The 24458-nt window shown below is 42.5% G+C and overlaps 1 protein-coding gene across 1 annotated transcript; it reads left to right on the top strand.

The window, feature by feature from the left end:
• The first annotated feature begins 202 nt into the window (after window positions 1-202).
• On the top strand, window positions 203-22377 carry scn4ab (sodium channel, voltage-gated, type IV, alpha, b). The gene is made up of 25 exons (XM_036553180.1): window positions 203-509; window positions 863-981; window positions 1271-1360; window positions 1489-1617; window positions 3030-3121; window positions 3468-3737; window positions 4191-4254; window positions 4540-4681; window positions 5081-5281; window positions 5506-5625; window positions 5718-5847; window positions 7821-8059; window positions 8229-8402; window positions 8619-8975; window positions 11359-11811; window positions 14528-14648; window positions 15053-15207; window positions 15720-15893; window positions 17418-17540; window positions 17955-18233; window positions 18556-18609; window positions 19157-19294; window positions 19825-19929; window positions 20212-20482; window positions 21092-22377. Exons 1-25 carry the CDS (start codon window positions 252-254, stop codon window positions 22375-22377), a joined length of 5544 nt encoding a protein of 1847 aa, XP_036409073.1. The 5' UTR covers window positions 203-251.
• Window positions 22378-24458: the final 2081 nt, after the last annotated feature.

Here is a 24458-nt window from a genome sequence, read left to right on the forward strand (position 1 = left end):
TGCCTGTTGTGATTTATGAGTTGGACTTGAATGGAGGGAAGTGCACAAGGTTTACAGCGGCTGCCTTGTGTCACGTTTCTGCTGGATTCAACCGGGGAGCGCCACCGCCACGTTTTCACGGGCCGCCCCCCAGGCTCTGACTGCCTAGCGCCCTGTGCTCCTGCCCAACCTCTCTCCTTCTCTTTTCCCCCTGCAGCCCACTGCCGAGAGACCCCGACGTGGTGGTACCTCTCGCATTGCAGAATGCGAAGATGGCCAGCCTGCTCCCAGGCCAAGATGTGTTCCGCCGCTTCACCCCAGAGTCGCTGGCGGAGATCGAGAAGCGCATGGCCGAGGAAAAGGCGGAGCAGGAGAGGAAGAAGCACGTAGAGGTGGCCGAGGAGGACCTGCCCAAGCCCAGCAGCGACCTGGAGGCGGGCAAGGTCCTGCCCTTCATCTACGGAGACCCTCCGCCCAAGATGCTCAACATACCGCTCGAGGAGCTGGATCCTTATTACAAAGCACAGAAAGTCAGTCCAGGACTGTGGGAAATTCACAATGCCTCACTGTACTGCAATATGTATACAGCATACTCTATGTTACAGTTACAAAATTGGAAAAGACATAATTAATAATGACATGTTTGAATATGTAAAAATAGATTATTTATTGTTATGCTTTATTGTACATGTATTGGTTACACTTTTTAACTAATATCATTTAAGAAAAATCATATATTTGTTCTAATATATCAGTTTGTGACCTAGACATAAACATAAACTGTATTTTTGAACACATACAATGTGACATTACTAGGTGATGACTCTGTCTCCCTGTTTCTCTCTGTTGCTTTCTCTCTGTGTCTCTGACTGTCTTGTTTCAGACCTTCATTGTCATCTCCAAAGGGAATACAATCTTCAGGTTTAATGCAGAACCTGCCTGCTACATTCTGAGCCCTTTTAGTATTGTTAGGAGAGGAGCCATCAGAATTCTCATACATTCATATCCTTTTGTAAGCCTAAACCCTTCTGTTTTGTGACGGACATTGGGGAGATAGAGATGTGCTCTAACCACTCACCCAAACCCTTTTGTTTCACTGTCCACCTTGTTTAATGCTGGTTTAATGGAGTGGTATTAGACTATGTTTTCTAGATCAGGGCCGGGAGGCTCTTTCTGTGTAAGCTGCTGGAATTGTTACACTATTTTAAAGGTGGCAGAGCCTGTTGATTAGTTCCGTAGTGTGTCATCCTGATGTCCTCTATCATCAAAGTTTTCCTTAACTCTACATTAAATTTTTTAGCATGTTCATCATGGTAACCATTCTGTCAAACTGTGTGTTCATGACGTTGAGTAATCCCCCCGCGTGGAGTAAAACTGTAGAGTGAGTTGCCACTTTGTTCCTTTCACAGACGTTGTACACTGTGTTAACTTGCGTTAACTTATGTTTCCTCATAGAAAAAAAAATGTATTGGTGCCACCATGACCTTTGAACCTTGTTTTTTGTTGCAGGTATGTTTTTACTGGCATTTATACCTTTGAGGCAACAATCAAAGTGTTGTCCAGAGGGTTCTGCATCGGCTCTTTTACATTCCTTCGAGATCCATGGAACTGGCTGGATTTCATGGTGATCAGCATGGCGTGAGTATTGGAGCGGGGTGGCAGTCAGCTGCTCGACAGGCAGGCTGTCACGGGGGCGTCCCGCAGTGCGCTTCACATGAGATGTGAGTGCCTCACACCTCATTGTAGAGGGTCAGTCAGACACAGGGGTCAAGGGGGCAACCATTAGAGAGGGTCAAAGGTCAGGGTATTTACAACACTTCCTTTGTCAGTCCCCCATCCCCATTCATTACCTTCACCCGGCCCCCCCCCCCCCCCCCCGTTATCCCCTCCCCCCCACCACAACCAGCACCCCCATTGGCCACCTCCACACTCTGAGTGTTCTTTTAACCTTTCCCAACAACGCTGCTCCTCCGAATGAAAATGTTTGTCCACTTGCAAACTGGGGTCACGTACCTGATCTATTTTTAGGATAACCCCCCTCCCTCCCTTGCCCTCCTCAGCAGTTCTCTGGGCAGTTCCAATTCTACAGGACTGATGTCCAACACTGTCACCTTTGAGCTCCAAATATTCCTCCCCATGACTTCTGATGGAAGGAAACCAACAACTGATTCCAGAAGACTGATTTCAGTGTTACTGTAGGTTATTTCTTAGGGAAACATGTACCATATCAGGTTTAAACATGCTATCCACTGGTGGTAATATGTTTTCAATTACATTCTGTTTCATGTCTGGAAATATAATCTTACGTTCCAATATAAAAACCCAGGGTCACTGTGGTTCCTCATGTTTGCATGCAGTGAGGTGCCATGTATGGGTTTTCTCTTTTTTTTCTATTTCATCAGTCTAATTCAGTGAGAACTGCTGTTGTTTGACCAGAAATCACATAGTATCATCAGAAACAGGCAAAAGTGAATAAAAAATAAAAGTCCTATCTATCCAAAATTAATATCACACCTTTGAGTCTATCTACCTGTGCATGCGTATCCCACATTGCCTCATGTTATGTCCTTACAGTAGTCAGTGTATGTATTGTTTATCAGTACAGAGTGTGGACTGAATGTAACAGATCAAGAGCGCAGAATGCAACTTTCTGACAGTCCTGCAAAGTCTTCACTCATTTTCACTCAGGAAGCACAAATTAAATTTTGGCCTGGACCATAGCACAGGTCTTACAATGTGTTTCCTGTATATCATTCAGAAAATCCAAATTGCAGCATATCTTCTTTTTAAACGTACAGATCTATTGATCTGAATGTACCGGCCAGGTTTGTCAGTGAGCGGATAAAGCTGCCATTTGGCTTCAGAAGAGGACAGTTGCCCCGATCTAAATATAGCCCCTGTTAAACCATATCATTTACCATAGCAACAGTTCTGGGCTACCTTTTGTGTAAACTATTACATGGAAAAAGAGGACTGGTGAAGATGCTTGATTTGATGACAGATCGCTCAATCCGCTGACTTGTTGCGCTGACTTTTGGCTCTGTCCACAGGTACATCACTGAGTTTGTCGATCTGGGCAACGTGTCTGCCCTCAGGACGTTCCGTGTGCTCCGAGCTCTTAAAACAATCACTGTAATTCCCGGTACGTGTCACTTAAGACGGCCCACAGCTGGTATTGCTGTGCTGGAAAAGAACACACCACATCAACTTGTTTTTGTCTCATTGGCTACATTACTGATGTAACACAACTGGTTCAGAGGAAAGGAAAAAAAAAAACCTGTAATTGAAAAGGACATGATGGAACCGTGGCTGGTTCTGTCCTCATAGTGGAGCGGGGCTGTAACCCCATAACACATTATATTCTGCGGTAGCTGTTTGTTATGTCTTATTAATTTGTCAATTTGCAAGCGATCATTGCTGCATAGCAGTATCAGGCCGGGGAATACAATGGTTGGAACACCCTTTCCCGTGTTTGCCGTGGTGCTCAGGTCTGAAAACGATCGTGGGCGCTCTGATCCAGTCAGTGAAGAAGCTGGGGGATGTGATGATCCTCACCGTCTTCTGCCTCAGTGTCTTCGCCCTCATCGGGCTGCAGCTCTTCATGGGCAACCTGCGACACAAGTGCATCCGCTGGCCCATCTTCTCCAACGACACCTGGGCCGACGACTTCAACTCCACCGCCATCTTCAACGACACCTTGGCCTTTAACTCCACCAGCAACAGCACTTTTAACTTCAATGAATACATCAACAATCCAGGTCTCCCAGCTTTTCATGGAAACTATGGCATCGATGAAAAAGGGTGGCAGTGTAGACTTAAACTTAAACCTAACAGCAATGCGCTTTGTCCTTTGACGTTGATCATTTATGCATTTTCAATGGCCAACAAATTTTGTAAGTATAAATCTTGCATAAATTTGTGATTTATTGTAAAGAACAAAGTATATTGTGGTTCAACCGAATATATATAAGCCTGTTTATGTTAAGGAGTGAGCTGAATTTCTCACTCGTGTTGTAAAATCACTCTTACTTCCACTTAATTTTGTCTTACAAAATAAGTCCCAAAATACCTAGGCGTGTGTGAGGGTAATAAACAGGAAAAAAGGATAAAAAGGTGGTTAAAAAACTGAGTCCAAAGGGATGACTCAGTCGTGGGAAGTAAACATTCACCCCTCCTGACTGACTGCTTTTGGTCTTTTTCTAATCCTTAAGAAAACCAGTACTTTTTGGATGGCCAAATGGATGCACTTCTTTGTGGAAACAGCTCTGATGCTGGGTAGGTCCATTTTCTGTCACACTTATCTTCAGTATGTAACTTTTGTCTTGTCTTCAGTATATAACTCTATAACTCTTCCAAATGAATAAATGTAAATGTAAACTTTTGTCTTCTCCGTATAACTCTCAAATTTAAACAGATGATAGTCAGAAAGCAAATATATTTGAAAAACCTAAATGAATGTTTGAAGAGGATCTTATCTCTCATCCTGGAATACAGCAGGAACTAAGGAGGGAGGGTTGGTTTTCATTGCATGCTAAATCTCCATTATTGTCTCATTGACAGAAAGTGTCCTGAAGGGTACATGTGCATGAAGGCTGGGCCGAATCCAAACTATGGCTACACGAGTTACGACAGCTTCGGCTGGGCTTTCCTGGCCCTCTTCCGTCTCATGACACAAGACTACTGGGAGAACTTGTTCCAGCTGGTACTTATTCACTTCCATAATTCTGCTCATGTGAAACCCAATGTGACCAAGTATATTGTGTTTCCTTGTATGTACAGTCCATAATCTGTGCATGGGTCAAGTCAGTTCTGACCCTGTCTTCTGAGTCATGATGGAAACTAGGCAAAGTACGTTATGTGGATTTGTAAAACCGCAATCCCATAAGAGAACCTCCTTTGCTGGATTAATCAGATTTGTCCTTTCAACATCATTTTGCATAGCACCGCATGAGCTTTACAGGTTTCAAAATGTCAAGCTGAGCTTTGATTTTGAAAAATAGAGTTTCATAGGAGGAGTGCAAATGAGCGCTTCTCCCTCGAGGCATCACTCAGCAGCTGGCTACCTGACCCCCACTTCCTCTGTCCGTTTGTCCTCATGCAGACACTGCGCGCAGCGGGGAAGACCTACATGATCTTCTTTGTGGTCATCATTTTTCTGGGCTCCTTCTACCTCATTAACCTCATCCTAGCGGTGGTGGCCATGGCTTACGCAGAGCAGAATGAAGCCACCATCACAGAGGCCAGGGAGAAGGAGGAGGAGTACCAGAGGATTCTAGAACAGCTGAAGAAACAGGACACAAAGGTCAGCTGTCTACTACAGACATACGGCTGAACAACAGCATCAAACATGTCAACGTTTAATGCCTAGAGGTGATGGAGAGCTTCATTAAGTGAGCCACTGACTCAATGATTTACTAAATAATTGGTTGACTGACAAATCTAAGGGGGAGGATGGTACTCAACAGTAATTTCACAGGAGCTAAGCTGTTTGACTAATGGTCACTGATTAGCTTGTCACTTATTTAGCAGAAGAATGCCGTCACCGACAGCAAGACATCGCTGGCCAGCAAAAGTGCCAAGAAAGGGGATGGTGACTCAGAGCATGATTTCGCTGATGATGAGCGAAGCCTTCGGGAGGACGGCGAGGTAAAAAACATTTTTTGACCGGTACTGTAGTTTGAATCCATATCCCACTTCTGGTCACGGTGTCACAAACCTATTTTCTGCTGTGCTTGAAGTGTGTAAAGAAGCAGAAGGGAAAAGCACCGATGTCCAACGGGTCCAGGCTCAGTGTGCTTGACCTGGACACACCCGACATGCAGAAGAGAGCTTCTATCGCTGTAAGCGTCACCAGCAATGCCATGGAAGGTAACTTAAAACAACTCTCAACCACACCTGCAGCTCTTCAATCAAACCCCCGTAGCTTTTAAACACACAAGGCCTTGAGTTACCAATATGCCAGACTTTTATTGTACTATGGTCTCATTTTCATTAGTTTTGCCTAGGTGCAGGGTATCTTTCATGTACTGAGCTAAGTTGTTACAGTTACTGAGGGTGTCCTGAAAGTCATTGTGTTCTTGGTACTTAGCTGACAAGACAATGGCTATATATCTTGTCATCTAGTTAGTGGGCACGAGAGTTCAGCTTGCGCTTGAGGCAACTACCTTAACCCAGCTAAGTTTGACAAGAATAAATCTGCTACAGAATGTTGATGATATGCACTTAAGCTACAACAGCAAGGCTGCTTTCTAGCCAACCTACGTGTGTTGCTTCACTGCATTTTGGAAAATATTTATAGATCCAGCAGGCTATAACTAGACTAGTAGACTATAATGAAGTCGTTAACTTCAGTTAGATATAAAATTTTGGCCAAAAAAAAAAAACTGCTCAGTTAGTTACTCTGAAAACACTTTGACTGCAATGTACATACCTAGATCAGGCCAGAGAGCTTTCAACATACATTTATCCATGTTTAGGCACACTGAACATTTAAGTACAAATGTGCAGTATGAAGACTACCACACTGAGGTACAGGTGTTTTAGCAAATCCTACATTTTGAGGCATTTGTACATATGCTATGAGTCTGGAGGGGGTTTTAAGTCAATCAGAACAAAACACATATTTTATGCATTATTTATTTGCCACCCTTATATTTATTATATTTATAACCATGTGCAAGAACACCTACATAGCTGCACTTACATATTACTCAGAATAAATGTATACAAATGTATATAAATGCTGGTTACTTACTGAACCCATTCAGGTTAAGTATCTTACTTGATGGTAGACTAGATGTGGCCCACCTGAAATTTGAAGCTGCTACATATTTATTACAAGTACTAATCCCTTAAAAGGAGTTCAGCCCTATACCTGCTGTGTATTAGGCAGTTAAAAGCCAACGTCCTTTGCTCTATCATTCTCCGAGATGTTCAAAGCATATGGTAAAGCAATTCGTTATTTTCATCTTTGTCCTTAAAGTGTGAAGTCTCCTGGGGCAGTTATGAAATGGATCTGGCTTAGAGGGATGCACAGCAGGCCTGGGTCTAAAGCAAAGTGTAATTGCCAAGATTATCATGTTGAGAACACCATGCACCCATGACTGAAGAAGAATTAGTGCTGCGTTGTCTGGTGCTAGGTATCGGGTGGGGTGCTTACCACATTGTGTGTGGGGTGAACCTGCTTACATACAATAACACGCCTGCATAGTGCTAAGGCCAGGCTATTTCAGGACAATGCCCATGTCCCTCAGTGGGGCTGCAGTTGTCATTGTACTCCACACAGTCACAAGCCCTCCAATGAAACCTACTCCTGCATTTCAGATCATAAGTAATATTTGTCACCAAGCCACAAAATATTAATCCCTTCCCAGAAACAGCTCGAGCTTCTTTTAAGGCGAACCCTGGTAAGTTTATTGGGGGATTTTTAGTTTTAGGGTTTAGGTTAGGGTTAGAGAGACTGTCGACTTGGCTTCAGGGAGGGAGGTAAGCGCACCTGAGGAATGGAGGGTTAGGTATGGAGTTGGAGAAGAGATGCTACAGGTGTGGATGTTTGTAACTGGAGCATGCAACAAATATTGCAACTGAATTCTTTGAGGAAATGGACTAACTGTAGAAATAGAATTTAGATGTTTTACCACAACATTACAACATTCTTTAGCAAAATGTTGACCGTCTCTGGGTTGTTAGCAGTGTTTAAAAAATGTAACTGAAAATAATAAATTGTGTCATTATCTTCCTTGTTTGTGCACTGAAAGCTCCTGTCTGTCTTTTTGTACATGTGGTAAGCAAAATCTCCGTGCTGTGAACTATATTGTTTATGACACCCTATCCTTTGACAGAACTTGAAGATGCCCAGAGGCCATGTCCGCCGGGGTGGTACAAGTTTGCCAATATTTTCCTGAAATGGGACTGTTGTTCGCCATGGATCACCTTTAAAAAATGGGTGTACTTTGTGGTGATGGACCCATTTGTGGACTTAGGAATCACCATCTGCATCATCCTGAACACCCTCTTCATGGCTATGGAGCACTATCCCATGAGTGCAGACTTTGAGAACATGCTTACGGTTGGAAATTTGGTAAGGGGGAGGCTCCTCTTTGTTGAAAGACAGTTTAAAGTGGGAATTCCATCAAGCGTTCTCTGAAGAATCACATGTCCCCACCATATATTTCACATGTAGATGCCTCTCCCCTGCATATTGTTTTAACATATTATTCCACATCAGGCCTCTTTATTCCCTCCTCCAGGTTTTCACCGGCATCTTCACTGCAGAGATGGTCTTCAAACTTATCGCCATGGACCCGTACTACTATTTTCAGGTCGGCTGGAACATTTTCGACAGCATCATTGTGACACTGAGCCTGGTAGAGCTGGGCCTGGCCAATGTCCAGGGCCTGTCTGTTCTGAGGTCATTCCGTTTGGTAAGGACAATCTCCTCTCTTACAACAAACCTCATATCTCACCTTTTTATTTATTCATCATAAACCCCCCCCCCCCCCCCCAACCACACAATTTCAAAGTTATTTTGTCTATACTCAGAGGCCAGTAGAATGTCCACAGTTGCTCATATTGTTGCCATATTAATGTGACTGTCAGCACACCCAGACTTGCTGACCCTTGCTGTGTGTTGGAGGTAGCTGCGTGTCTTCAAGCTGGCCAAGTCCTGGCCAACTCTCAACATGCTGATCAAGATCATCGGGAACTCGGTGGGCGCCCTGGGCAACCTGACTCTGGTCCTGGCCATCATCGTCTTCATCTTCGCCGTGGTGGGCATGCAGCTGTTCGGCAAGAGCTACAAGGAATGCGTCTGCAAGATTGCCGAGGACTGCGAGCTCCCACGCTGGCACATGACCGACTTCTTCCACTCCTTTCTCATCATCTTCCGCATTCTGTGCGGGGAGTGGATCGAGACCATGTGGGACTGCATGGAGGTGGCCGGACAGGCCATGTGTCTCATCGTCTTCATGATGGTCATGGTCATCGGGAACCTGGTGGTGAGTAGTCCACAATACAAAAGAGAATTGAAGTTGGCAAACCTTGGAAGATCCCGCTGGAGTTTTTATACTACTGAAACCTTTAATGACACTGTCAGGTTAATCAATAGGCTCACTTAATCCAGGTGACTATATTGGAAATAAATGACAAATGGAGACTTAGGATTACATCACTCCAAGAAAAGAAGTGCCTTGCAATGATTTGTACCACTGTCCCTTCTCGATACCCGTATCCACACTTGTGTCATTCAGCGCAAGGCATGGGCAGGTACTGTCCCGCATATAATTTATAGTGCACCACAAAATATCTGTCAAGAGCTCTCTAGCAGCCATTGTAAGACATCTTTACTGTGTCTTGCCTCAAGTGCTTGGCATAGCTAAGCGGTTGCTTGATTACTTTGAAGTCCTAGAGCTACTGGGAAAGAGCTACTCAGGATGTCTGAGAGCACCAATCTGTCTGTGATGTTACATTTAGCATTCGGGCGTGTTGACCAGTTGCAGGCGAGTTAATTATACAAGCTCCGTATTTACGATTTGATCTAAACGGGCATTCACTATAAATGAACATGAGTGTATTTCCTTTTGGGTTATTCATAGACCCAAGAGGAAATGTCTCCCCCGATGAGGTAACAAAAGCCCGGCGACGAATGCCGCACCAAAACAAACAGGGTTCAGCGCAGCATCTCCCCTCGGGCCGCGCTCCGCTCTGAAGACAAGCGCTAACGTCAGACAGGAGAAAAGGGCTATTTATTCAATGGGGAGGGGAGGGGGGGGCTCTATTTAAATCGCATGACCCGATCCAGCAAACAGTGGTCCTGACCTTGGGGTATGTGTTAAGACTCGTCTCAAGTAAGCCGCTGGCACAGGAGTTGCGCACACAGACAGCTGAGAGAGCACTGAGTGGACCAGGAGACCTGAGGCAGCAGTGTTGGTGTCAGTACACCGGCAGAATGCACTAATTGGCGGGAGGTAACTGAGCGCCCTGTGTCACACACGCAAACTTTGCTTTTTTTTTTTGAAAGGACAGGCGTTAACACATGAATCATGAGAGTGATTATAGCCAGCAAGGAAACTTATTGTCCACTAGTCATAATCCATTTTATCATTGTAATTGGCAAAGGGGAATGCTGTACCTTTTTGTAATGTGCTGCAACAGCAGTGGTGTCATACGGTGTCCTGGATGTTCCTCCCTGTTCTTGGCCCTCTCCGATTCTTAGGTGCCCCCCTCGCCGATTCACAACTGCCACCGTGGAATGAAAAAGAGCAGCCTCCTCGGGCCCGTGTAACCATGATCTCCATCCAAACATGGGAAATAGAAACCGAGAAACAGGCTAACGTGGTTTCAGCCCTAAAGATAGCCTCTCGTCAAAAGCAGCAGACAGCATAATATTTATACGCCTCCGTCATGACTGAACCACACACATTTGATAGGGGTATAGTGTACAAGTCACTCAAGCTGGTTCCAATGTGGTACAGTGTGCCCCCACCCCGCTGTGCCCATGCTTCAAAGATAGACAGACAGACAAGCAGACAGAGAGGCAGATAGGCGTGATTTTCTTGCTATGTATTTAGTCCCCTATTTTTTTGTTTCTGCATCATGTTCTCTGATCTCTAACCATAGATTACCTGAACAAGTAGCCTACTTTAGAATCTGCCTCTCTACTTTTCCAAAAAGAAGCAATTTTGAATTATCCCACAGATATGAAGTTATATCTTTCACAACAGATTTTGATTCTGTGATTTTTTCAGACACAGTACCCAACATGGTGCTTTGAAAGGTCTTCCTGGCTCTTGTTCACAGTGGAGATGACATATTTATGAAGCTTCTCACGTACCCACGCAAATACAAAAAATGGCAAATTTGAACATTAATTGCACACTTTTTTAGTTTGGGCCTCATGTCAAATAAATAATAATGTATTAACCAGTCTCCCAGCCATTCTGTGTTTGTCATTCTTTCAACGTTCACAGTTTTTTTTTCAGAACTTCTATACTGACATTGAATATGTGAGTACATAAAAATTTAAAAGTGTGACTATATAGTGATTATATGCACATGTACAAACCATACTGTTCTTGAAATAATTTAATCATTTTTTTCAGTTTGGGAGCATTGCTACAAACCACATTTATCTAAGGTTAATGCAAATTCATTTTTTAACTTTTTATCAATTCAAGTAGTTTATATGTAAACATTTAACTATTTAAAGTAGACTGGCAATGATATTCTGCTCCTAGAATTTGTGTATCATCATTCAAGATGGAGATTTGTCAGGCATGAGGAACTGGCTATAATTACTCATTTAGCAGCATCAGGGTTCAATGTTGACTGAAACCAAAGACTTCAGGTGATTTCACATGCTCCTTTTCCTGTTTCCTGTAGGTTTTGAACCTCTTCTTGGCCTTGCTGCTGAGCTCGTTCAGCGGGGACAACCTGGCCAGCTCTGATGAGGACGGGGAGATGAACAACCTGCAGATCGCCATCGGCCGGATCACCAGGGGCATCGACTGGGTCAAAGCTTATGTCATCGGGCTGATCAGGAGGATTCTGGGAAAGAAGCCCAAGGAGGACGATGAGGGTGGGGGCAGTGAGGATGACCCCAAGAAGGACAACTTTGTTCTGAATCACATGGATTCTGGGGATGACCCAAAATCAGATCTCAAAATGGTGGATGGCAAGTCCAACTGGGCAGTTGAAGTCGCTGCCAGCGGATCCCTGACCAACGCCGACATGACCCTTAGCGTGCCTATCGCCAAGGTGGAGTCAGATTTTGAGAACCCAGATGACGAAGACGACATTACTTCAGAGGATGAAAATGAACTCCAGGGGGAAAAAGTAAGCTTTATTTAAAAAAGATGCTATGATAAGACTTGGAAAAAGTGAATTTTTTAAAGAAAATCTTTCCTCCTTAAATTTTGAGGAGTAATACTAATATTTATTTGATATGTTCATAATGACAGCAGCTAGCTAGCACATTAAATGCTACAGTTTGCTTTTGAGAGGAAGCTTGGAACTGGACTGGTAGCCGTATGATGGCTGGCTTGATTGTAGGATTAGGTGCTGCAATTATACCCTGAATTATAGCAATAAATGCCTTGATATTACTTCAATATTATTGGACATACATACATTTTGTATGCAGTGCTTATAGTTATTTTAGAAAAGTAGAGCATTTTGTCAAAGTGTGACTTACATTAAATGCATTGATGAATTTAAACAGAATTCTTTCAAGCCTTTTCAGACAGTATTGAGCTTTAGACTCATATTTTGGGACTGCTCTGTTACCCCTGAATCTCATGTGTTAAGCTTTGATGGCCCTCCGTTTCAATTTCCTCGTTATGTGGATACTGTTACCGGCCTTGTGGCATTTTGAAACTTCAACTCCGGGTACAACGATTTGAATCTGAATTTATTTAGTTCTTGTACAAAACTGACTTTTGTTCTTTAGCGTGCGATCGTTCTTTGCATTTCTCGTAAGATCGAGATATTTATTTATTCCCAGCTTGAAACATTGAGAGATATATGGTTCTGGACCCGGCGACAGCTTAGGTGGATCTGCTTTGGTCAGCAACTCTAGACCTAGTAAAGTACGCACAAAATCACGCGCAACATCTGCAGAGGCAATCTGGGATTGGGAAAGGGTCTGGTGGCAGAGCCAAAGTCATGTGACATGGTGCAGATCGTGGGAAACAGGACCAGCACAGCACAATTTGCAAACTTGTCATACAGCTACCTGCGCTATAGCGACCCTACTCAGTTACTCCTTCTAACTGCCACAGCAGGTTAATTTCAATCCTTTGAAATCCGGTTTGTCCGTCTTGACCCCACGGATCCACCCTGCCTAAATATAATTGCTTTTTATGTTTTTTTCTTATTTATGTTTTAAATATCATCATCATGTACATTGTATATCACCCTGGTGGTAAACCCTAAATGATTAAGTAATGTAGATCTCAAGCATGTCTTGAAAGAGATCAAGTAACATGTTTCACACGGTTGCTCCACTTACATCAATCCAAATGGCATTTCAACTCTGACCTGTGAAATGCTCCACCATAAGGGAAAGAAAGGTGTGATGAAGCTCCAGTCGCTCGAAGATGGTGATATTTAGAATCAGAATAATCTGTCTTCTGTCATAGGGTAAATTTATATAGACAGGATCAACTGAGGTGTTGTATGAAGTAATTACCATAGAACACCAGTGGTATGAACACTGTAGTCACAATAAGACTAGCTAACTGGTTAATCTTTTGTCGACCGATAAATGCCCAATTTCACTCAAATGCAGAATAAAGACTGGATCTTAAATTGCTCCTAAAATTAAGAATAAGAACATGTGTCATACATTGTCAGCATTCTGTTATTGGCCATTTATTCAATAGCGGTGAATTAAGGGAATTTACTCCTTTAAGAGGCACAAACCTCTGAGAGTTATGAAGAATGGTCACTTCGAAAGCATCGCTGAGGTTCTGCAGGAAGAGGCTGAGCTCGACACGATTAGGTTCACGTCAGTTCGCTCCCTCGCCCAGTCTGTGCCATTAAGCCCATGCTGGGAGAGCCATGGCGCTCCACTAGCTTGTGTTTTGATTAGTCATGAGCGCGGTTTCCCAAGCAGCAGCGTAAGTGAAAGAGGATTCTGCTGTTCTAGTGCGGGAGATTTATGAAAGTGAGAAAGTGAGAGCGCCTACCTTAGATCGGCCTACCCTCCAGCTGCTAAACTCATCTTGTTATGTTATAGTCTGTTTGTAGTACAAAATACACACACAGACACGCACACACACACACCAAAGGCAGACATCCATACACTGATACTCACACACACACACACACATGCACACACACATACATCTGTACACAAATACATTCACATACATGCGCTCGCACACACATATGTCTATAGAGAGAGACAGAGAGAGAACGAGAGAGAGAGAGCCATAGAGCCGGAGTGAAATTAAAATGAGAAGAAAGACTAAAAGTTCTGATTAATGTTTGGAATATATTTATGGAAATTGTTTTACTTTATTAATACCAGAAGGGAGTTCACTATCATCATCAAGTGTCATATATGTCAATAAATTGGACCACGGCACTTACAGTCATTGATATGTTTGATGTTGTTTGCTGCATCAAACAAAATATTATTTTCATCTTGTTAGTGCATTAGATTTCTGCTAAAGGTTGAAAGTGGGGTGGTTGTTGAAGTATGGATTAATACACGGTTTAGGTCCCTGAAAGCCAAACCTAGTCTGGAATGTTTTGTAACTTCTTCTGTGTAGTCGCTGTATGGTTGTATTCTCATCATTCCCTTTTGGTCAGACAAGAAAGCCCCCGTCCTTTGCAGAACATAAATTACACCTTGATTAGCTGCACACAACTACTATCGATGGTTTCAGGTAGCTGACAATAAAACTATGTAAAGCAAAAAAACCCAGAGCATCTCAATATTACTGAATCTATCAAAAGGGTGCTACAAAAGTGTAGCTCCAGCCATGAATTTCAATGGAAGCTGTCCTGAGTGACGTGGGTTCCTGAGCGTTCCGTCTCATTTCAGCAGGACATGGAAGATGACTCGTCACACTGCAGCACAGTGGACTGCAAGCCCTCTGCAGAGGAGGAGGACACCCCTGAGGATGAATTGGAGCAAGGAGACCCAGAGGAGTGCTTCACGGAAGGTACTGACCAAGAGGGCAGTCCCAGAGCCCTGGCTACATGTTGACTCACCACTAAAGCTCTCGGCTCCTCATGAGAGCTGTAGGCTCTCTGTACGCTCACCATGGGAGCTATAGGCTCTCTGCAGACTCACCATGGGAGATGTATGCTGACCCTAGACTCACCATAAGAGCTTTCAGCCCTCCATAGACTCTCTATGGGAGCTGTAGGTTCCTTACAGTGTTCAATGGTGTGTACACAGATGTATGCCCATATCCGTCAAAAGTATCAATACAAAAAAAAAAAACGGATGGGATTGTATGAGTCAGGATTAAGAAATGCATGTTGGCTATAAATACCTGTACAAAAGCAAAACCTAACAGCGAAAAGGTCCAGATAATGCATCATTGACCTGTGTCTGCTTTAGGCTGCATCAGGCGCTGCCCGTGTCTGGTGGTGGACATCACGCAGGGCAGAGGGAAGAAGTGGTGGAACCTCAGGAGAACCTGCTATGCCATCGTGGAGCACAACTACTTCGAGACCTTCATCATCTTCATGATCCTGCTCAGCAGCGGAGCTCTGGTAAGAAGAGACTGTGCCTACAACCATCCGTGCCAATGAAAATACTAAGAGTAGAGATTGGTGGTATCTGCTATGATAACTCTTTCAGAATCTACTTGCTGGGCTGTGAATTGTACACATTGCTTCCGGGAACGTGTAAAATTGGCTTGTATTGTTTAGCTTGTGTAAATTTTACTTGTGTTTTTTACAGTTTTTGCAATCTGTCACTCGGTCTTGGTCTGTTTTGCATTCTGCTTTTCATTCCATGCTTTCATCTTCAGCCATCTTTAGTTAGAGATTATCTTATTTGATTATCTATATATCAACAATAACTTTGGAATGTAATTTTGCATTGGCTTCTTCATGCTGTGCTCTGCAAAGTACTCAGATGGAAGCCATTATGAAGGGCACTGTGCTCAGCACGACCTCATGAGTTGTTTGAATTAAGCAATTAAGTCTTACATCACCTAAACCTTTCAACCATGTACAACTGTTTCTCCTGTTTTGAATTGTTTTCATTCATGCTTTGACAGGCTTTTGAGGACATATACCTCGAGCAGCGCAGGACTATAAAAATAATCCTGGAGTATGCAGATCAAGTCTTTACTTACATCTTTGTTATGGAAATGCTTCTAAAATGGGTGGCCTATGGTTTTAAAACCTACTTCACCAATGCTTGGTGCTGGCTGGACTTCCTCATTGTGGATGTAAGTCTTATTCATTACCTTTTATGTGTAGCCTTCTTTCCAACCGTACTGTATTTTCAGTGTAGAAAACAAAACAAGGTATTGATTGCAGAATAAATGGAAAACTGGTGTAAGGAAGTAGTATTGTTTGTTTGCAGTGTAAATGAATTTATTATTTGTAAAAAAAAAAAAACAGTGAAACTCATTTCAAGGGCATTTTCAGTGACTCATGCCATTGTGTAAAATGCATTTTAAAAAATTATTTTTCCTGACACTTATTATTCTATGTTAAGGACAAATCATATTGTTGTTAGATTACTACTTGGCCTAAGTTGATCTTTTTTAAAAAAAACTTTTGCAAAATGATTGCAATCATTAATAGCAATTATCATTGTGTGTTTACACTTTAAAAACACAGGTGTCGTGTGCATATATATTATTACATTGTACATACTGATGTGAAACATATTTGTGGCTTATGTAATTACATTTGTCTGACACCTAAAAGGTGTATCTGATATGCACAGTGGTCACTATACAGTGGAGCACCAAGCAGTACCTGTGAATACATGTATTGGTGCCACATTGTGTAAAGCGGGACCCGATATGATCCTAGAGCACAGAATTATCATGGTCTGTGGTATACCTCTAGTATTCTGTGCAGCTGCCGGAAGAATGTTTTTTTTTCTCTATTTATTTAGTTTGATAGTGAAAAGTAATATGCAATTACCTACTACCAGTACATATTGTCATGAGTGCACATGTGAGAATTTTATTTATTCTGTATTTGTTAAAGAATAGAAATGACAAATGCACTGGAGGTTTGAGGAACATATAAAGTGGACTGTGATCAAACACAGGACATCTTTGATTTGTTGTATCTCTTATTTATTAGAGGAAAAGATGTACTTAGGTGTACCATATCCTGTCTGTCAATACTAAAACATCTGTGTCAGGGCTCAGGCAAGGACTCAGGCGCGGACCACGAGAACTCCAGAATCCAGGCGTTTGTAAACAGAATAGTAGAACAAGCGGGCAGTCCAAAACAGGCAGGGTCAAAATATCAGGAAGGCAGTCCAAACACAGTCAGGAATCAAAGCCGGGGACAGGCAGGGTCAAACCAGGTAGTCAGGACGATCAGGTGAACAAGGCAGGACAGCAGGCAGGAGCAAGGTCGAAGAGCAGGCATGGTAAATTCAGGGAACAGCGATCAGGCAGAAAACACAGCGGGAACGAGACAGGCAAAAACACACTGCAACGAACTGGCAACAAGACAGAGACAAGCAGGGTAGATATAGGGCTGGGCTGATGAGGAGATGGGAAGCAGGTGTGTAAGCAGGCAGGAGGGGATAATCGGGTGGGCGGAGACAGGGCGGAGAGTGGGGCAGGGCTAGAACACAAGGAAAACAAAAGCACATGGACAGGGAAAAACAAAACACAATAGCTAGGGGGCGGGAGCACTGACACATCTGTACCAAGACTGGCATAATCTGTAGTCCAAACAAGTATTGCTTCAGTTATAACTTGTTTCAAATCTTGCCTCAGGTTTCTCTGATCAGCTTGACGGCAAATATACTGGGCTACTCTGAGCTGGGACCCATCAAATCCCTGAGAACGCTGAGGGCCCTCAGGCCCCTGAGAGCTCTGTCCAGATTTGAGGGGATGAGGGTAAGTGTCCGTGCACCGCTGACGACTACTCTATCATCAGCTTGACCATGCATAAGATCTATTTAAGTAATCATTGTCTTAAAGACAGTTCATGAGGAGCCAGAAATGCTTAAAGTACAAGACTCTCCTTTCCTGAAACACCATTTGTCGTGTCTCGCTTTGGGCTGTCCTGCATTGCATTCAGTATCATTTGTTTCTGGCTTTGGGGGATGGATGTATGATTAAGTGGCTGGCATGGAAAGCCACAGAGCTTGAAACTGGCAGTGAAACCAAAAGCACCATTTGTGAGTTGTATAAAGGTAGCTCATGCAAGGCTAACTTATCGTGGCATATTGGCATCCCTTTCTGACAGCATACATTATGTGTGTGTGTTTGTGTGTGTGTGTGTGTGTGTGTCCACCCTGTGCGGGGCAGGTGGTGGTAAATGCCCTGGTGGGGGCCATCCCCTCCATCTTCAATGTGCTCCTGGTGTGCCTCATCTTCTGGCTCATCTTCAGTATCATGGGCGTCAACCTGTTTGCTGGCAAGTTCTACCGCTGCATCAACACCACCACCGAGGAGCTCTTCACCACCGACGAGGTGGACAACAAAACCCAGTGCATGGAGCTCATGCACACCAACGAGGTGCGCTGGATCAACATGAAGGTCAACTACGACAACGTGGGCATGGGCTACCTCTCCCTGCTGCAGGTGGTGAGTTGATGGGGAGTGCCTGTTGGAGACTGACTGTGTAGGATCCCCATTTGAAAACCCCTCCCTTTACCAGACATCTGATAGATGACATTTGTTCTGATTGGCCCCACACTGACCGAGACCAAGCAACCTCTGCTGTACGGGAGAAAAAATTGTTCTTACAGCTTCTTCCTCTTTGAAGGAAACCTACAAAAGCAGATTCACAAATAATACTCACTCTTCATCATTCAGTCACTAGTTGTCTCATACAGCAGAACAGTGGTTATCATGTGTTCCTGCCTGAATGTGGATTAGAGCATTCATTTTCTTTTTGTCTATTCAGGCAACATTTAAAGGGTGGATGGATATCATGTACGCAGCTGTGGATTCACGTGAGGTACTTATTTCTCAATTCAAGATCAAGTGTTCTGCATGAACCAAAATTCCTCATTTTTTAAGGCATTAGGTCCTACTTGACTGTGTATGTAAGGTGTAAAAAAAAGGCTTATTTTACAATTCCATTTTGGTAACTTTTAAAAAGATAATAAAATATCTTGTGATTGTGTAAAATCATGAGCCTTTATATGGAATGATTATATATTTTTATATATAGTGACCTGCAGTCTCTAATTGCTCTTGTTTCTTCTCTTTTTGTAATAATTATATCGACATACTTTCCTATGTGTCTTCATGTCATGTCTTTACTTTAATTAATTCTGGAATATAATATCTTTCTAAATGGTTGAAAAAGAATGCTCTGGTCTTGAAATACAGCAATTTTCTATGTGCCTGCCATTAGCAAAAAGTAATGTTAGTGTTTAAAGAAGTCACATGGTTGCATTTATCTAGTCAACATGCATTAAGAAGTAAAATATACCACTTGGCTTGAAACTTATTTCTTGAGCCACACTGAGCTTGTATTTGCTTGCTTTGGACCAATGCAGTTGGAGGATCAGCCTGTGTATGAGGACAACCTCTACATGTACCTGTACTTTGTCATCTTCATTATCTTTGGGTCCTTCTTCACCCTCAATCTCTTCATTGGTGTGATCATTGACAACTTCAACCAGCAAAAGGCAAAGATAAGTATCAGCGCATTCAGGGGCTTTGCTTCTTTTTGTTGGTCTCCCAACACAGAATCCAGCAACAGTAATTATAAAGATTTATTAAAAAGTGTACTATAACTTACTATTTAAAACAGTAAATATACTATGGAATTCTATTCAAAAGGTGCATGTTGGCTAGTGCACCCTCTCTCCCTCATATTATCTTAATACATCAACTTGAAATATTCCTTAATAAGGAACAGTAACTGGCAACAACAACTCTGAAATGTTATTGATTGTAAAATGCCTGTTTTAAATGGGATAATAGGACAGTATTGAAATAACAGAAAACTAATATTGTGATTGTGATTCTGAAACAATATTATGGCAACCATGGTTGAGAAATAAAAGAAGTATAACTCTCACTCAAATTTGTTTCTTAAACCTACAGACCAATTTATTTGTGCTTAGATTTAAACTTGGCCAACACACTGAATGTTCCCTGATTATGAAATGCATAGGTCACCAGCATTTATGCCAATAATAATTGTCTCTGCATTTTATACCTTGGCGGTAAGGACATCTTCATGACAGAGGAACAGAAGAAGTACTACAATGCCATGAAAAAACTGGGCTCTAAGAAGCCGCAGAAGCCCATTCCAAGACCTTTGGTACGCAGTCATAGCCACAGCACAACTCAGCACAGTAGCTTCAGTGTCCATTTAGATTTAATAATCCTGTTTGCTGTTGCTACCATGCTACTGGCAATAATTTCCAGAGAAAACAGCTTCATCAAACAACTTCTGTTCTGTGTTCATGTGTTACACTTCCATATTCTCTTTTTTTTTTTAATGAAAAGTTTTTTTGAACATACCATGCACACATACTGTATTGCACACAGTGCTGACTACATTTTGTGTATTCTCTTTCCTTGTTTACACTTGTCTTTGAAGAACCCCATCCAAGGCCTGATATTTGACTTAATCACAAAGCAGTTCTTCGACATCTTCATCATGGTGCTCATCTGCCTCAACATGGTGACCATGATGGTTGAGACGGATGACCAAAGCAAAGAGAAGGAGGACATCTTGTATTTGATCAATCTGGTCTTCATTGTCATCTTCACCACCGAGTGCGTCCTCAAGTTGCTTGCGCTGAGACAATATTTCTTCACCGTGGGATGGAACATTTTTGATTTTGTGGTGGTCATTCTCTCCATAGTGGGTAAGCAGACATATTGTGATACAGTAATCAAAAATACAGTATCTTGTGATACAGTTTGTAGAATTCAGATCTTATGTATGCCAATGATGGAGAACTAAAGATTTACAAAATGACAGTAGCATAGGTGGGTACTTGTTATGTAGGCCTGAGGTAAACTGCATAGGCACATACACAGAAGAGCTGTAGGTATAGCTAAATACCAGCTGCATGTAGCTTTTCAAATCTACTGAAAATCACACAGCCATGTCCTGAAATCAGATTCATAGCTCCTATGCCCTGAAATACTCTCTCACTCACACTCATAAACTCAGCATTTGAACAGGATAGATAAATTTGTACTACTACAATCATGTCAAATAGAGAAAGCAATTAACCTAATCTAAAATCTAAAATTTTACTCCAATTAAGTATTTGAAGTCATTCTAAGGCCCTCTCATTACTTCCACAACAGTGGATAGCAGTACGCCTACTGTTTCACTTACATTCTGTAGCTTTAAATGCAGTTAACACCAAAAACATCCATAAGCATAACATTATTCGAAGTGGCTGCTTATAGATTTAATGAATTTGATATTTATGGTTTCATAATGTTTATTCTTTTCATTCAAGGTATCATGCTGGCAGATATCATAGAGAAGTACTTTGTTTCGCCGACCCTTTTTCGTGTTATCAGACTGGCCAGAATTGGTCGCGTCCTGCGTCTAATCCGGGGGGCCAAAGGCATCCGAACGCTGCTGTTCGCTCTGATGATGTCACTTCCCGCCCTCTTCAACATCGGTCTGCTCCTTTTCCTGATTATGTTCATCTTCTCCATCTTCGGCATGTCAAACTTTGCGTACGTCAAAAAGATGGGCGGCATCGACGACATCTTCAACTTCGAGACGTTCGGCAACAGCATAATCTGCCTGTTTGAGATCACCACCTCTGCTGGCTGGGACGGGCTCCTGCTGCCTATCTTGAATAGTGGTCCCCCGGACTGCGACCCAGACCTGGAAAACCCAGGCTCCGAGGTGAGAGGGGACTGCGGCAGCCCAGGCGTGGGCATTGTGTTCTTCTGCAGCTACATCATCATGTCCTTCCTCGTGGTGGTCAACATGTACATCGCCATCATCTTGGAGAACTTCAACGTGGCCACCGAGGAGAGCAGCGACCCACTGTGCGAGGACGACTTCGACATGTTCTACGAGACTTGGGAGAAGTTTGATCCGGACGCTACGCAGTTTGTGGACTACAGCCGGCTCTCTGACTTCTGCGACACCTTGCAAGACCCTCTCCGGATTCCCAAGCCTAACACGATCAAGCTGATCACTATGGATCTTCCAATGGTTCCTGGTGACAAGATCCACTGCCTGGACATCCTGCTCGCCCTCACCACAGAGGTGCTGGGTGAATCGGGGGAGATGGACGCCCTCAAGGCGAGCATGGAGGAGAAGTTTATGACCAACAACCCCTCCAAGGTGGCCTATGAGCCCATCACCTCCACGCTGAGGCGCAAGCAAGAGGAGGTGGCCGCGTCAGTCATCCAGAGAGCCTATCGCAAGCACCTGCTGAAGCGGACCGTCAAACATGCCTCCTATAAGTTCCGCGAGAAGACAGACATGACGAAAGAGAACGAGGAGCCACCAGAGAAAGAGGGGATGATCGCCAAGGCCATGAGCGCCCTCTACGACAGCAAGGAGGACCCGACTGCCAAAGAAGTCCAACCGTTTTCGGCCTCTCTGGGTGCCCTGCCTTTAACAGACCCTATAGAAATGCAGCCCCTTGTGGGGCCCAGGGAAGAGCAGCCTCACGTTGCCCCAGTAGAAGTCACAAGTGAAGTAGTCCTGCATTCTGCCCCATCCATTGCCCCTGAACCCACCACACCTCTGGGCAGCATCAGGGAGTCTGTTGTCTAATACAGCACCAGAGAAAATGTACTTTGGTCTTCCCATTGGAAGAGTTGCTAACATCCTTGCTGAGACTGCTAATTCCTCCCAAAGTTAACTTCATTGTGCCAACTTGTGGTTAAATAGAAGGGGAAGGGGCAAGTCTCTGCAGCATGGCTTATTCTCCTAAGCATGCCTGCTAATTTGAGGGGATTGCCTGTAGTTGATGTCATAATGCCAAGGATGTACAAAATAATGAAGTTGGATTTATTGCTAGCCAAAATGTGATCAATCCTGTCGTTGTTTTTGATGTCACTCTTTGCAGGATTGTCACCTGGAGGCTAGTTTGGTATTTGATGGCTAATGTAGTCTCTGAGCCCCATTGCCAGGTCTTTTTTCATGTATGGATGTTAAATTGCCTCCATTCAGGTCAGACAACACTTCTCTTTTTGACTGATGATGTCAAATCAACCATAAAAGTCACTTGGGTCTTCCACTGAGAAATAGTGCATTCAATCAGTCATCCAAATGATTCTCCAAAGAAAATGACATTGTAGGATCCAAAATGATCAAGTCAAGCATGTCTGTACCACTCTTTCTCAAATGTCAAAACTATACTTAAATTTTGGGCCTTTTGTTTTGTTTTGCAATGAAGTTGTCCAACAGCTTCAGCGTAACTGCCTCATGAATAGTAATGCTTTCCCTTTTAAAAACACTGCTTGCTTTTGTAGAGGGTAGCTCAAATTCTGAAAAAAAGCATTCTCTCCATTATCATGTTTACAACATAAAAACATGTACTATTTGCTTAACTTGCAGGAATAGATCACTGCTAACTCATAATATAGCACTGTAATAACTCTAATTCCTGTTCTTTTTTCTTTTTGGACAAAAATACACTGAAGATATTTATTCTTTTATTTTTGCATCTGATTTTTTTTTTCAAAGAAAATATTAAAACAAGTCAAGTAAAACACAGAAATAAGACAAGGCAAGAGCTAGAATACCAGGCCAATGTTTAGATACCATTTGAAGTATTTGGTTTGATAAAGAGGCTTTAGTATGACTGTGAATACATTATTTCCCAGCTGATATATTCACTTGACCTGGAATGTTGCCACATAAAATTTGATACAATGGATCTGCAGTTCAAAGGGGGCAGAGGATCCAGAAAGTGCTCCTTGATTTCTTTTTTAGTTGATGGTATGAATTTGATTTCCATCAATAGTGTAGTGAAGGTTTTCACAGTGTGGTGTTGTCTTGTCATATGCATCACCCTCAGGGAGTCTGTTAAATGGAACACCTTGTCAAAAGAATAATTTTCCCTGAAATCATCACAATGGTTATTGTTGTATTTTTGTATGTATTTTTTAACTCTAAAGTAAAGGTCATAAGATTAATAAGATCCTTTTTGGTAATATTTACTCATGCTATGTCACAATTTTAGTATCCTGTATCTATCAATGTTACATATATAAATCCCTGCATGGGGAGGAAAAAAAAAATCATATTTCTCTATCTTGTGTTTGTGTATGTGGTAGATACAGGTTTAACACCCATCATACGATCTCCAATATCAATACTAAGCAGCTCTATTTGTGGTTCCATAGGTTAGGTTCCATACTTATATTGTTGGTAATATTATTTTTTAAGATGTTGTGAAAATGTCTTGATACATTAATAATGTTTCTATTTTTAATAGAATAGCTTTGCTGACTTAAAAATTTACAAGCATCTAAATTTGTCCACAAAGTCTTAAATGAAAAATGTCTTAGTTTAAGAATATATAATTAATACATTTAGCACTTTTAAAATACTTTCATGTAACCCACTGTTAACAATTGAAACGGAAGGCTCATGTATCGTTTAACACACCCTTGGTCATTTTTTGTTAATTTTATATTTTTTGACACTAAGCAGTGTACGCATTTATTTGGATTACACATACAGTTGCGGAGAGAGTGAATGTTGTGTGCTGATATAAGCAAAGTGTGACATCAAACAGGGAAAAGCATCCGTAAGCATGAGAGAGCTTTTTTGCTTCTGGTGTGCGTCCTCAGTATTTCAGTCGGCCACTTATGGTCAATATCATCAAACAATAAACACAGGTGGTT

The sequence above is a fragment of the Megalops cyprinoides genome, chromosome 19, assembly GCF_013368585.1.
Source record: "Megalops cyprinoides isolate fMegCyp1 chromosome 19, fMegCyp1.pri, whole genome shotgun sequence".
NCBI lineage: Eukaryota > Metazoa > Chordata > Actinopteri > Elopiformes > Megalopidae > Megalops > Megalops cyprinoides.

What these genes read in the sequence shown, in the direction of transcription:
- scn4ab (XM_036553180.1), top strand. Translation starts at nt 252, where the DNA reads ATGGCCAGCCTGCTCCCAGGCCAAGATGTGTTCCGCCGCTTCACCCCA. An exon ending in TGAATACATCAACAATCCAG is followed by an intron (nt 3,738 to 4,190) that starts GTCTCCCAGCTT and finishes CTAATCCTTAAG; the next exon opens with AAAACCAGTACTTTTTGGAT. An exon ending in TTCTGAGGTCATTCCGTTTG is followed by an intron (nt 8,403 to 8,618) that starts GTAAGGACAATC and finishes TGTTGGAGGTAG; the next exon opens with CTGCGTGTCTTCAAGCTGGC.